The 15,381-nt window shown below is 43.0% G+C and overlaps 1 protein-coding gene and 1 pseudogene across 1 annotated transcript; both read left to right on the top strand.

The window, feature by feature from the left end:
- Positions 1-2,875: 2,875 nt before the first annotated feature.
- Positions 2,876-3,792, top strand: LOC127488255 (vomeronasal type-1 receptor 4-like; annotated as a pseudogene).
- Positions 3,793-13,240: 9,448 nt separating this feature from the next.
- On the top strand, positions 13,241-14,164 carry ORYCUNV1R1539 (vomeronasal 1 receptor oryCunV1R1539). The gene is given in 1 exon segment (NM_001167228.1): positions 13,241-14,164. A coding segment is annotated over 1 exon segment (924 nt).
- Positions 14,165-15,381: the final 1,217 nt, after the last annotated feature.

Below are 15,381 nucleotides of genomic sequence, written 5' to 3'. Positions count from 1 at the left end.
ACACAGATTTTAAATTCTGCAAGGCTACATTGGCTTATCTTAATAAATCATGTATAATTTTTAAGTTATATCACAGCAAAGAAATTGTTAACATGTCTACTTCAGGTTAAAAAAAATCTGAAATCATGAAAAGTCAAGCAGGGACTCCCGGCACCTCTGCCCAGCACTGAGCACAGGGGCGTAACCACACTGTGCACTCTCCAATATCCTGACTCTGAAGTCTCACTTGGAAATTGGCAAGGATAAGACAGTGGATTTGGGAAAAACAGTGGATATTTTATTATGAAAAGGATAAATTTTAACTTACATTTTACACTTCCTCATTAACTACAAACCATCCAAGAGGAGGTAACATGGCTTATCTGATAGGGAACATATAAAATATGCCTGAAAGCTCATCAACTTGTGAGTATCTATGGATATTATACTCTAGCTTCTGACATCTATTGGAGATGAGAATGAAAGGTGTACACAGATAAAGGATGTTTTGCTCTAAAACCCCCATACTCCCTGTGTCAGACAAATCCAGTGGTTTCCCAGGTAAACTATGATCATCATGTTCACCGTTGCACCTGTGTTTCTGAAAACCTTTCTCAGGAGCATTCTCCCCATTGTTCTGCTCATTATATACATGATACTGGGCTTAGTGGTCTGAAGTTTAGCAAAGAAGTTGCTCTGGGGTAGAAAGAACCTTCTGTGAATCCATGGAGACACAGGAGCTTCACTGCCTCCCTCCCATACCAGACTCAGGATCTCCTGCTCCCTCCAGGTCAGACCCTATCAGCTCTGGGGATCTGAGAAGGACAGAGTAACTTTCAAAGACTTTAACAGCCTCTTTTTAGATAGTAATTATAGGCTGTAATTGGTTTTCATAATTAGCAAGAGGAAAAGAGTTCACAAAATTCTCAGTACTCCAACTTGACATACACTGATGCTGCAGGTGAAAAGATAATTGCAGCTCTGCAGGGAGGTGAGGTCACAGGCCACACCACTTATAGTGCTCCAGCTCCTCCAGCCCATCCAGTGCTGACTGGGGTGACCTTTGTGCTGAAGCTTGCCCTGGCAGCTGAGAGAAATTGGGGATTTTCCACATCAGCCCAAAGGAGAGAGTTTTCAATTGAGAGGCATATCAGAAGTCTGGGTAAGAGATCAAGTGGGAAAAGGGGATTCTCCCATGTTTGCTCCTGGTCCTGTGTCCCAGCATAAAGGGAGGAGGATGGATTCTGAGATGTGTGCTGGGCTAGCACAAGAACATGGGGGTCCTACACCCTACTCAAATCCCTAGTGGATCTTGATGTACTTTGGTGTCATGCATAATGATATTGATTCTTATAGCTTAATGAAAATAATCATGCCATCTGGTGTTTAATGTATTTAAGGACTGTAGGTCCAAAATAAGTTTCTGTTCAATTTTCTGCACAGGACTCATGACTCTACTTTCAGAATTAGCAGAGAGGCTGCTGTGGAACCCCACATGCTTATAATGTAGACAGAGACAAACCTCAGAATCTTATAATCCCGGGATGCAAGAGTGGCTGCCAGTGTCAACTTCTGGAATGCCAAGGTTTTCTCCAACACTGTTGTATTAATTGCTCAATGGCGGCAATGAATATTTCCCATTGAAAATCCCCATGATTATGGTAAGATTATGTTCCTTGTTTAAGTACGGGAAGCCTATTTAAGAAGAAAGTAGTATTATCCTATAGTAATGAGTTTCAGATATATTTTCTTACGTTTGTTCTGGACTGAAAATATTTTCATCTTAACTGCAAGCTCCACATTGTTATGTGATAAAATAAATAAGATCTGACAACAGAGATTGCATCTGCTATGCAAGGCTTGCAATCAATACTTTTCAAAAATCTTGACTTATGGGAAAATACTTTTACTTAACTATTAGTAAAGACATAAGTATATTACATGAACATGGAAATCTTTAGTTTCTACCATACTTGACTTCACAAGACTGGTATTAATGTCACTTTGTACAGACCACAGCCAATTTTCAGTACTTCATGCCATTTTTCTTGGTAAAAAAGCCAACTAATGTTTCTATTGTCTTCCACAATAAAGACAATTTGGTCTAGTTTAAGTACAGATTTCAAAGAGAAAGAGTCGAGAAAATGATACTATAATCAGCTTATATGCATCTGGGCAAGATACTTAAATGTATAACCATTATTGATGTTATCTTAAGGAAGAATTTTTTATGTATCAAGGTAAACTAATACATATAAACTATGAAAACCAATTACCAGCAGTCTAAGATAAATTGATAATACATGAAATTAGTTAGGTGTACATATGTGTCATTTGAAGAACTCAGCTAAGTAGCTCTATTAGAATAATATGGTAATTAATTTGAGTACTTTAGAACAAGCCCAGCCAGGTTCAATATTTCACTTTGCACACACAAATTCTAAATTTAGACAAATAACTAACCAGAAACTGATTGCATGATCATTTTATTTCCAATGAAATGAATCCTGCTGCCTTCTCATGGAGTCATGAAAAATACTGGAATTAAGGGAGAGCTAGCTGATATCCTTAAATCTTTTAGTATCGAGATAGACAATATCAACAACTGTGCATTGATTCAGAAATGAAATTTAAAAAAAATACTGGAATTAATACCTGTGTCTCTTCAGTTGTTGTGTAAGTAGCCCTAAAGATTATATATCCAAGTATTTGGAAACATTTTCAATAAAGAAAAATGTTAAGCAGTCATTTCTAAGGTGTACTGGTGTAGGTAGAGAATAATAAGAGTATAGAATGATGAATTTCAGCAGACATTGATACATGTGGTTTGAGTATCATGTTCCCATACAGGAATCTCTGGCCCAGAAACAATAAACAGACACTGGGAGGAGATGGGATGGTCACTGGAGATTTGACAATGGGGATGATCTTCTTATTTCAAACTGTCTCTGGAATCCTGGGGACTCTCTTTCTTCTTTCCCATTATCTCTACCTCTACTTCACAGGATGCAAGTTCAGGCCCACAGATTTGATCATCAAACACCTGACTGTAGCCAACTGTTTAGTCATTCTCTCCAAAGGTGTTCCCCAAACCATGGCAGCTTTGGGCATGAAGCATTTCCTCAGTGATATTGGGTGCAAGCTTGTGTTCTATGTGCAGAGAGTGAGCACGGATGTGTCCACTGGCACGACCTGCTTGTTGAGTATCTCCCAGGCCATCACCATCAGTCCCAGGAACCCCAGATGGGCAGAGCTTAAAGCAAAAGCTCTCAAGTACTTCTGGTTCTGCAATATCTTCTTCTGGATGCTGAACCTGATACTAAATGTCATGGTGCCTGTGTATATGACTGGGAAAAGAAATGACAATAATACTACAAAGAAAACATATTACGGCTACTGTCATTCTGTGAATCCTGGCAAATTCACAGAGTCCCTGTATGTAGCCCTGATATTTTTCCAAAATATTCTCTTTGTGGGCTTCATGCTGTGGGCCAGCAGTTTCATTACAGGCACAAGCAGCAGATACAATACATCCATAGGACCAACATCACCTCCAGGTCCTCCCCAGAGTCCAGAGCCACACACAGCATCCTCGTCCTGGTGAGCACCTTTGTGTCTTTGAGCACTTTCTCCTCCATCTTTCACAGTTGCATGACTGTTTTAAATAATCCCAGTGTATGGCTGGTGAACACTTCTGCACTAGTTGCTGGGAGTTTCCCTGCTGTGAGCCCCTACGTTCTCATGAGCCATGACTCCAGAGTGCCCAGGCTCTGCTGTGCCCCCACAAGAAATACAGAATCCCCTACATTTTAGGTGTATTCACAATGGTTAGTTCTCTGATGCTTTTAAAATTCATCCATTCATTTATTTACTTGTGAGACACAGAGCTCACCATACTGTGATTCACTCCCCAAACATTTATCTTGAGTCTGTATTGAGGTCAAAGCCAGAGCCGGGAACTCAATTACTTGTGCCATCAACACCACCTCCTAGTGTCTCCCTTAGCAGGTAACTGAGTTCTGGTCAGAGCTGGGTATCAAACCCAGGTAATGTGATTTTGGATATGTTCATCTTCAGTGGCCATTTAACTGCTAGGTCAAATGCCTGCCAAACACAATGTGAGTTCTTTACTCTTGAACCCCTCTGAATGTTTAAACATTGAAACTTGAAACAGCCCCAGGAGCAGAGTCTGGTAAACAAGACAGACTGAATTGTTGTTCTAAAGAATAAAAGTATTAGTAATTATAAATAAATTAATATAATTATGATGTCAAAACCATACTGTGTTATTAGTGTTCCTGCCTCCATCAAGAAATGTAGAAATTGACAAGAAGTTGTAGGAGTCACCTGAATCTGACACACTGAATTTTTCAGAAGTGAACAAGTTATGGGAATGTGACAAAAAGGTCCGTAAATCAGGGGCAACACTTCAGGTGGGCATCAGAATACGGAAAAATGAAGAAATTCTCCATAGAACAATGATCAGCATGGACGTTAGTGGAGAGAAAATGAAGTTTCCCAGAGTGGAAGCCTTGAGGATCCTGCAGTTCTGTGCATGTAGGGGATGCATCCTCTGAACTCAGATGTTATGAAGGAGAATGGTTACTTCAATCATTTTCATGTACAAATGGCAGGTGTGACCTGGAGTGGGGCACGGGGCAGCACGAAGCATGTTCTGCTGTTTATGAATGACACTAAGGGTCAGAACACAGTGTCCAAATATCCCAGCATGGAGGTGAGATTTTCTGGGCCAGCTTCTGTATCTTTAAGTAAAGAGGCCAGTTGGGTGTGTGGGCAAGAAACAGCTTCCATGTGCATGCCCCTGTCTCTCAGGTAAGGAAATAAGTTTATGATGGGGCTTTCCTTTAGCCTTGAACTCAGGATGAAGTAGGCACTGGGAGCCAGTCTCCTTCCCTGCCCCCACCTGGTGCTTATTTCCAAGTGCACTGACAAATATTTTTGTGTTTCTAAGTATCTATGTAAGCATACATATAAACATATGAAGTCAAATTACATCTGTATGCTGTAAATCATTAATACTGGAAAAATACAAAGTCAGATTTACAAAGCAGTGCCAGTAAGAATAACACCAGCTGTGTTAATCCCACTGTCTACTTACTCTGATGTGCATGCCCCCATCTGTAGGACGCTGCAGGAGACAAACCCTGGCTGTAAGGACAATGACAGCTAAAGGACCCCTGGAATCTGTCCCTCAACTGTAGGACACAACCCAGCCTGGGGGTTCCCAGTGCTGGCCCAGGGAAGCCCAGCAGACAAGGCCACTCCAGCACACATACAACTCTCATTCACTTAATAAAGCAAAGCTTCCCCTGCATGCTCAGATCCAACTCCCTTTAGGACAGAAACTCCTATTAGCTGACCTAGGCTGAATACAGGCATAAGGAATGGGGCTGATTCACACAGACTCTGAGACAGGTCTTTGGAAGGAGCCCCTTATGGCCAATGGTCATCCAGCTCCTGTATCTGGACCAGGCCACCAGCCTGCTCCCAGTATCTGGTTTGTGGGAGCCCTGCTAGAATAAACAATTTTCTTACTTTTTCTATTTCATTTATTCTAGTTCTTTTTTAACAGTCAATATTCTCCTTATTTTCATAAGATGTTTCCTAATCAGCTGATGAAAAGTTTGTGGAATGTTTTTTCTCTTTGTCAACATATTTTAACTATTAAAATAAGGGCACTTCAAAAAGGTTCTTGGGAAAATGAAATTAACTGATAAGTTTATTTTGGTGCAAAACATTTTTCAGATAGAATTGTTTATTCTGGCCTTATTAATATCTATTATTTTTAAATTTTTTATATTTATATTTTATGCTATTTAATGAACATAAATTTCCAAAGTACAGCTTATGGATTACAATAGCTTCCCCCCCCCATAACTTCCCTCCCACCCACAACACTCCCCTCTCCCACTCCCACTCTCCTTACATTCACATCAAGATTAATTTTCAATCATCTTTATATACATAAGATCAATTTTTCATATATTAAGTAAAGATTTCAACAGGCAAAACATTTTTTGATGCCAAGGATGGTTGTTGCTATATGCATTTTCCACAAAGCTTTTGAAAACCCCTCACCTGCATGGGTTTCACAATTTTCACTTTGACAGTTCTATCTTCAGCAGCTACTAGTTTGTAAGCTGGAAAATATAGGATACTTCTCAGAGTTAGTCACAGTGCAGCTACCTAATACATTTAACTCTTTCTGGACAACATCATGACACTTTAGTAGTAATCTATCAACATCTTGTTCTTCACATGGGAAGTATAAGGGCCCTTCATGGGATGGGTTAGAGAATGAGAGTATACTCCATGGCACATGGAGCAAATTTGTTCACCATGCGGGGGACAAAGAGGAATAATTTTACATTCCACTCTCCAGTTAATAAGATATGAGAAATAGGATTGAAATAAGTAACCTGAAAATGCTTTGCTTGGTGTTCATTATCTTCCTGGAGCAGAATGTTCACAAGCTGAGACCTTGAGAGATCTGAAAATGTGGCACCATTGTTTGACTGAGTTGAAAGCAGCCAGCAACCTGCTGGACACTAACCAAATGGGCCTGGCTTGTGCCATTCTTTGTAGCACAGAGTTGTTCTCACACACTGTGTTCCCTGGTCACTTCCCTCTCTTCTCAGACTTTGGCAGCATTAAAGATTCATAGGAGTTTTCAGAAGGAGAAGAACTGACTTTTATAGCTCTCTTGGACACAAGTGATCTTTTCTCCTTTCTTCTGTGGTTCAGTGGAAGAGGAGGTGATAGGTGAAGAACAGACTGAAAGTGCCCAGGTCTATGGGGCTTCCCATGGGTGCCTGCATGGGCAGCAAGAATGTGAAGCTTAGGACCTGGCTCTCCCCATATCCTAGACAGTGCAAGAAAAGGGAGGTGCAGACTTAGTGGGGAGAGATGAATGAAAAATCTCCCCACGGTCCTTGCCTGCCCGCAGCTAACTCCATCTACACACCTGAATTCTCCACACCCATGCCCAGGGTACAGTGTAACCTTGCTGCCACCTCCATATGGGAAAGGATTCGAAATGGCCTTGTGCCACTGTCTATTCTAAGTGCAAATGTAATCCCCTTCAATCAGCTGTCACACAGCACATCTCCTGCTCACTGAAATGAGTTTGTGTTAAGTTGGCTTCACTGAAGAAAATAATTGCAGAATTATTATTAGGGTTAAATTTTAAAATTTATTTTTTAATTTGCATTTTAAAAATTAACATAAAAAGAACAGATTTGGCCAGTGCCAGCGCTCAATAGGCTAATCCTCTGCCGGCGGTGCTGGCACACCAGGTTCTAGTCCTGGTTACACACCAGATTCTGTCCTGGTCACTGCCCTTCCTGTCCAGCTCTCTGCTGTGGCCCTGGAGTGCAGTGGAGGATGGCCCAAGTGCTTGGGCCCTGCACCCACATGGGAGACCAGGAGAAGCACCTGGCTCCTGGCTTCAGATCAGCATGGTGCACCGGCTGCAGCATGCCAGCCACAGCGGCCATTTGGGAGTGAACCAACGGAAAAGGAAGACCTTTCTCTCTGTCTCTCTCACTGTCCACTCTGCCTGTCAAAAAAAAAAAAAAAAGAAGAAAAGAACAGATTTAATATAGCTCATGGATAACAGACTGGGCTGAGCTAGGCCAAAGCCCAGATGTTGGAACTCCAAGATGTTGGTCTTCCATGTGTGTGGAAGGGACACAGCACTTGGGCCATATTCTGCTCTCTCAGATGAATTAGCAGGGACATGGATCAGAAGCAGACCAGCCGAAACTGAAACTACTGCTCCAAGGTAGGATCCTGGCATCATGAGCATCGGTTTAACCCACTGTACCACCATACCAACATCTAAAAAGTTGCTCTAGTTGAGTTTGTACCTGTGCTCCCATATTCTAGAGGCAATCCTATAGGCATGGATCTGTGTTTGCAACTCACATGAATTATGTGAGTTCATTGTGGTCAAACCCTGGTTTGGGTGTGATGAGTCCCACTTATATGTAGATGGGGAAGGGTGAACATATTTTTTTTAAGGCAGAATTTTAGTTCTGCAATATATTTGATCATTCATTTACATGTGACCATTGGATTTTACTTGTTCTTAACATGGGAAGATTCCAAGAAACCTACAAAGAATACAGGATGGAATGGAGAAAACATTGTATTGAAAATTTCACTCATGAAATTTTAAGTCCTTTCTTGCCCTTTATTTATTACTGTGTCTGAGTGTCAAGAAACTGTGATTCCCCAGGAGCAGGAGGAGCAGCCACCCTGATCTCTGTCATCCTCTGAGCTCTTCTGAAAAAGGAAGATGGAGCTGGGGATGGAGACTGAGGGGAGGAAATTCCTAACTGAGCAGTTACATTAGTGAGCACCTGCACTGATCACACTTGGCACCAAGACTCAGAACAGAGGGAACAGCTGCAGTGAAGACTCGAGGAAAACTGGACTCTGGAGATAAGGATGTAGGGCCAGAAGCACAAGGCAGGTCTCTGAGGACATTCTGCAAGGGCCCACGAGGGAGCTGGGCTCCTTGGTTAACCTGTGCACTGCCAGCTTGCACAGTGGTTCTTGATGCCCAGTCCTAGGACCTTGGTGCTTCCCAGAGGGCAGCTGTGAAGAGGGGGCTCTGGGTGCAGGTCACTGCATGTGCTTCTGCAATGAATTGGGAGAGAATGGAGAGGACAAAAGGGAGGAGGGATGACTAAGTGTGCAAGGCAGCGATGGCTGGGGTTGGTTGAGTCATAGATTCTGCTCCTGCTACTACTATCTCCACCACCCTCCCTGCCTAACTCACAGCCTGATCCCATTTTGCCTCCCTGTGCTCAGGATCCCTGCTCAGCACCCAGGATTCATGCCATCTCCACCCTCCAACTCTGCCTTGGGCCACAGGTCGCCCCTAGGACCCACGGTCAGGCTCTCTGTCATTATTCTTTTGCTTCTCATACCCATTAAGGCTCATATGTCATTTACCCATCTGATCTTTTTTTTTAAGATTTATTTATTTATTTGAAAGTCAGAGCTACACAGAGAGAGGAGAGGCAGAGAGAGAGAGAGAGAGAGAGAGAGAGAGAAGTCCTCCATCCGATGGTTCACTCCCCAGATGGCCGCAATGGCTAGAGCCGTGCCAATTCGAAGCCAGGAGCCAGGAGCTTCTTCCAGGTCTCCCACCCAGGTGCAGGGGCTGAAGGACTTGGGCCATCTTCTACTGCTTTCCCAGGCCATAGCAGACAGCTGGATCAGAAGATGAGCAGCCTGCACTAGAACTAGCTCCCATATGGGATGCCAGCACTTCAGGGCAGGGTGTTAACCCACTGTGCCACAGCGCCAGGCCCTACCCATCTGATCTTAACCACATTCTACACTGGGAGCCATCCCTATGCACACACTCATTCCCATGACCCCTTGCACTCCTCATGGGCTCACACATACCAGTTCCAGTGAAGTCACACCTTACACACCTGGAGCCCTTAGAGCGTCAACCCTGCACTTTGACTGCTCTGTGAATTCAACACTCCCATTCCTTGCATCCACTTTCTCATATCTCCCTCTGCATTCTGTCTTCTCACACCTCCACGCTATATTCCTGTGTACCGCTGGACCCTCCCTGGGCCCTCACATTTCCCTTTTCTGTCACAAACACTCTCTGCCACACCCCTGCATTTCCACACTGAGTAGAACTGAGCTGTGGGCCAATTCCGATGCTTTCCAAGAGAAATTTCATCTTCTTCTTTTGCTTGTATCCCAGTGAATATCCTCCTCAGAGGATGTGCTGTTATAATTGCTAACTTAAATGATTCATCTGCTCAGTGGCCTATGATTTGGGGAAGAAACACACTTTGGAGTAGGAAAACTTCTCAGGCATCACAAAACCCAGAGGCAGCTCCTCTGTTTCAGACTGCAGCAAGAGCTGTTGCCTCCTTGTGTGACCCGGTCTGTCTCTAGGCATCAGGGAAATGAAGGGGACTCTCAGACACTGCCATTGTCTCTTGGCAGATGGTAACTGCAAACCTCTAATTGGTTTTTGGTCACAAGGAACTGGGGAACATTTTTCACAAATATTCACACTGCCCGGGCCTGTCCTCCACTTGTAGGGACAGGTGATAAGATAATGGCTGCTCTGAGGGGAGGCGACATCACACATAACACCATTTCCCAAGGTCTCCATCCCAACACAAGTGCTGGTGCTGTGAACCTCAGCCTGGGCATTCTGTCTCCTTATCAGAGGAGACAGGTGTTTGCCATTGAAGCCTGAGACAGAGTCTGAAGCCAAGGTTTGCCAGTCTGCAGCCAGGTAAGGGATCCTATTAGAATGGGTTTGCATTTGGAACCCAGCCTGCTGCCACAGCCACCCAGGAAGCAGAGATCATTCTGTGGCCTGAGCAGAGCTTGTAGAGAGATGAGGGCCTAACCTGACAGCAGCCCCCAAAGGCAGTTGTGCCATTTAGTATAAACCAAAACAACCTGTGTTGTGCTGCATATTTTCATGTTTAACTCTTAATTTTTACATGTTTAATACTGAAAACTTAAATAAAATTGGTTCTATGGTTAAAATGGGATTGTAAGGAAAACAGCCTCATTCCTGTAAAAGCACACTTCTGTCATTGGTTCATAAACTTTCTTTCAAGTTAATGTTTTCTTCATTGTTTTTGAGATAACATTTTTAACTAACATTTGCAGTACAAGGCATAATGCTCTGCCACACAGAGAGTTCAGCAAATGAAAAATGCAAAGACCACAGTCCAGCAGGAAAGTAGGCAGGGGCTATGCTCAGTCATCCACTGAGAAGATGGCCAAAGCTTTTCATGAAACCCATCTCTACTAAGATACAGGAGATGTTTAGGCTTTCTTTTTGGTTAACAATGCTTTTTACCATCAATGAAATGGAGTAATATATCCTTTTGAGGAAATATACATTATAGAAATAAAATTGGTTGTAATAACAAAGTTGGTTTCTTACTATAAAAAGGCTATCAAAATGATACTGATGGGTGAAATTTTTTTTTTATTTTTGAAAGTAAGAGTGCACAGTGAGAGAGAGAGAGAGAGAGAGAGAGAGAGAAAGGTCTTCCTTTGCCATTGGTTCACCCTCCAATGGCTGCCGTGGCCAGCGTGCTGTGGCTGGCGCATTGTGCTGATCCGATGGCAGGAGCCAGGTACTTCTCCTGGTCTCCCATGGGGTGCAGGGTCCAAGCGCTTGGGCCATCCTCCACTGCACTCCCTGGCCACAGCAGAGAGCTGGCCTGGAAGAGGGGCAACTGGGACAGAATCCCGCTCCCTGACCATGACTAGAACCCGGTGTGCTGGCGCCACAAGGCAGAGGATTAGCTTAGTGAGCTGCGGCGCTGGCGATGGGTGAAATTTAATAAAATTAATATCAAAATTTGATTTTTAATATGCTTACAGATTTCAGTTCCACCCACCCACCCTATCATATTCACAAAGTGTTTTCAAGATGACTGAATACGCATTCTCTTTTCTTTAAAGATTTATTTATTTGAGAGAGTGGCACAGAAAGAGAATGAGAGACAGTGACTCTAAGACAGAGATCTTCCATCCATTGGTTCACTCTCCAAATACCCACAACAACTGGGCCAGGCCAAAGCTAGGAGCCTGGAATTCCTTCCAAGGCTCCCATGCGGGTGGCAGGAGCTCAAGCACTTAGGCCATTTTTCTCTGCTTTCCCAGGCACAATAGCAAGGAGCAACCAGGACTTGAACCGGTGCTCAAATGGGAAGCTGGCATCGCAGGAGGTGGTTAACCTGCTGCACTATGAAACCAGCCCCTCAAAAGTGCACCCACAGCACCAAGCTGGCAGCAGAGTTGTGAACCAATGGGAACCACCTGGTGCTGTGCAGACCTGGTGTGTCCAGATGGCACCTGCTGTGAGGAGATGCACCCTGCAATGCCGGGTACTAGAATTATTTAAAGAGACAATGGTTGTTTCCTTCTGAGAACATCCATGGTCTCCTGATATTGGAGAGAGCGTTCTCCATTTTCAGCCTAGGCAGTGAGCACATAAAGAAGTGGTAACACTACACACGGGATTCCAGCTAGCAGCTCTTAGGCACAGAACTTTCCTGTGCTAAAGTCTCTGATTTTAATATATTTCACATCAAAACCCAAATCTACAATTTCAACTGATAAAATATACAAAGCTTAACAGCCTGCATTTTCTCTTTACTGGATAGCTTATAATTCATTATGTTTTGAAAATCTCGACTCATTTCTACTGATTTTACTTGTGAACGTATTAATCCATGTAAGTACATGATCTGAAATTAGTAACTTTTAGTTTCTACTCTCCACTCTTTTACCATATACTGGTATTTCATGTTGCATAGTTTAGGGTGCAGCAAAGTGTTCTGTGATTCCTGTGACAGATGCCAATTCTATTGGGCATAGAAGAAATCCTTGTCACTGGCACTGTGGCATGGTGAGTTAAGCTGCCCTCTGCTGCACCGGCATCTCATATGGGTGCTGGTTGGAGTCCTGTTTGCTTCACTCCAGTCCAGCTCCCTGTTAATGCACCTGGAAAAGCAGCAGAGGATGGCCCAAGTCCTTGGGCACTTGCAGCCATGTGGGAGACCCAGAAGAATCTCTTGGATCCTGGCTTTGCCCTGGTCTAGCCTCAGCTGTAAAACCATCCAGAGGGTAAACCAGTGGATGGAATCTCTCTCTCTTTCTCTCTCTCTCTCTGTAATCCTGACTTTCAAATAAGTAAGTAAATAAATCTTAGAAAAAAAGAAATACTTGTTGAAGGCCTTCTCAATAAACAGGGAATTTTTTATTCTTTAAATACAATTAGATATGGAATAACTCCTTACAGAATTAATTCATAATTCTAAATCTGAATGTTGTTAAGATATATAAATCTTACCCATAGCAGGTATTAACTTACAGCTTCAGTTCTTATACAGTTTTGTAGACTTACAGACAAAGGAATAAAATCAGCTATCTAAGATAAAATCACCAGGTATGAGAATAACTGAATAGACACCTGCATTATGTGAAGAACACAGCAAACAGGTCTGTAGCATCACCTTCAAGTGCACTGCTTTGAACAGCCAGCCAATTCCAAGCCCCCACTTGAGCCACACATGTTGTTCAGATTAGACACATCATTAACTCTCTCTACTTAGCTTCTCCATATCTTTCTGAGGTAAACAAGAATACTGTGTGGTCACTGCCTCATATTCGCTTGCAGGGTTCTCACTCAGAAGATGAGCAGCAGAGGCTGGGAACTGACAGCATGGCCTTGAGGGACCTGGCCCTAGGAATGGTCTTTCTAGTACAGACGCTGGCTGGGATTCTGGGGAATTCCTCTCTTCTCCTCCATTATCTCATCCTTTATTTCACAGGATGCAAGTTTAGGCTCACAGATCTGATTCTCAAACACCTGACTGCAGCCAATGCCTTGGTCATTCTCTCAAAAGGAGTCCCCCAAACCATGGCAGCTTTGGGGATGAAGCATTTCCTTAATGATACTGGATGCAAACTTGTGTTCTATGTGCACAGAGTGAGCAGGGATGTGTCCATTGGCAGCACCTGCCTCCTGAGTGTCTTCCAGGCCATCACCATCAGCACTAGACACTCCAGGTGGATGGAACTTAAAATAAAAGCCCCCAAGTACGTTGGACCCTCCACTATTCTCTGCTGGATCCTGAACATGATGCTTAATGTCATGGTACTCTTGCATGTCACTGGCAAATGGCAAAACAGTACTATCACAAGTAAAATGGATTATGACTACTGTTCTGCTATGCCTCATGGGAAAATCACAGTCTCACTGCACATAGCACTGATGTTATTCCGTGATGTTGCCTTTGTAGGGCTCATGCTCTGGGCCAGCAGCTTCATGGTTTTCATCCTGTACAGGCACAAGCAGCAGGTCCAATACATACATGCTCTCTCCCACAGATCTTCCCCAGGGTCCAGAGCCACACAAAGCATCCTTGTCCTGGTGAGCACCTTTGTACTGCTGTGCAGTCTGTCCTCCATTCTTCACTTTTGTTTAGCTTTTTTCAGTATTCGCAAAATATGGCTGGTGAATGCCTCCACACTGATTGCTGGGTGTTTCCCTGCCATCAGCCCGTACATTCTCATGAGCTATGACTCCAGGGTATCCACACACTGCGTTCCCTGGATCCTAGCAGCAAAGTCCTCTGTGCTCTGAGAAGTAAACTCTATGGGTATTCACAGTGGCTGGCCGCTTACTTTTTATTACTCCTCAGACAGGAGGCACATTTCAGAAGCAGACATTTTAATAGAACCTGGCTAAGGAGAGTTGAGCTCTGCTTGAAAATAAACTTAATTGAATAGTAATTTTATTTTTTGGAAGTCATGTTTTATTCATTTTTAAATTTTAGGGTATACAAGCTTCATGCATTTTATAAGCACAGATTTAGTAATAGAGTAATTCTCCCCACCCTACCCTCCCTCCCACCCACACTGCCACCCTTCTTCTCCTCTCTCTTCTACTGAATAGTATTTTTAAGAAAAATGTGAGATATTATCACAGTAATATCTATGTAACTGAAATTTTATTTTTTGCTACAATGGAAGAGCTAAGATGTTATATAAGGCTAAAACAACAGATTCCTCGGTGACATGGAGAAGTCCCTGAGAGTGTAACTTTCATCTGGCACAGTAAAATGTCCAGACATCAAGTAGCTGTGGAATGGCAGAAACAAAAACTCTCCCATGGAATCATGCATAGCATGGAGTTTAACTGGAGGGTAGTTCAGTTTCAGAGTATTAGTGTGTTGATATTCTTGGAGAAATAGTAGTCATTTGCATGTAGATGAATTCAGACTGAACTGGAGTTGCTCATTTAAGTGGACGTTTTCACTGAGTTTCCAGAGTTCAAGGGAATGTTGCCTGTTGAAAACAGAGATTCTGCAGAGTGTAAACGGCACAGGCTGGGGGTCTGTACATCCATTGTTTCTGTGATGTGAAGATGCCAGTTGGGCTGAGTGGCTGGAAGCAGGTCCCATGGTGCCCTCTCCTGTCTCTCAAGTCAGGAAATAATCCTGTGGTGGAGGGAGTGTGAGGGGAGCCTTTGGAAGTGGTAAGACATGAATCCATTTGGTTTCTGTAGCATTTTTGGCCTGAACATTTTCAAAAGAGTAATATCAATAGTTCTTCAATTTGTGAGATATGTTACTAATGCTTTCCTTGTCTTTACATCATAAGGTTTATGCAATATATTTGAAAAGTAAAATTAATCTGGCCTAATGTGTGTGTGTGTAATATTGTGCCACAAATATAGAAACCACATGGTATTAGCTCATATGAAAAACTTAGAAACACCTGATACATATAGATATAAAAGTAGTATATTTGTGTGTGCATATGTGTACATATTTGCATGTACATGTCTTCTTATTCACA

Source organism: Oryctolagus cuniculus, chromosome 18 (genome assembly GCF_964237555.1).
Source record: "Oryctolagus cuniculus chromosome 18, mOryCun1.1, whole genome shotgun sequence".
Lineage (NCBI taxonomy): Eukaryota > Metazoa > Chordata > Mammalia > Lagomorpha > Leporidae > Oryctolagus > Oryctolagus cuniculus.
The sequence above is the reverse complement of the archived record's forward strand: the minus strand, read 5'-3'. Positions and strand labels throughout refer to the sequence as shown.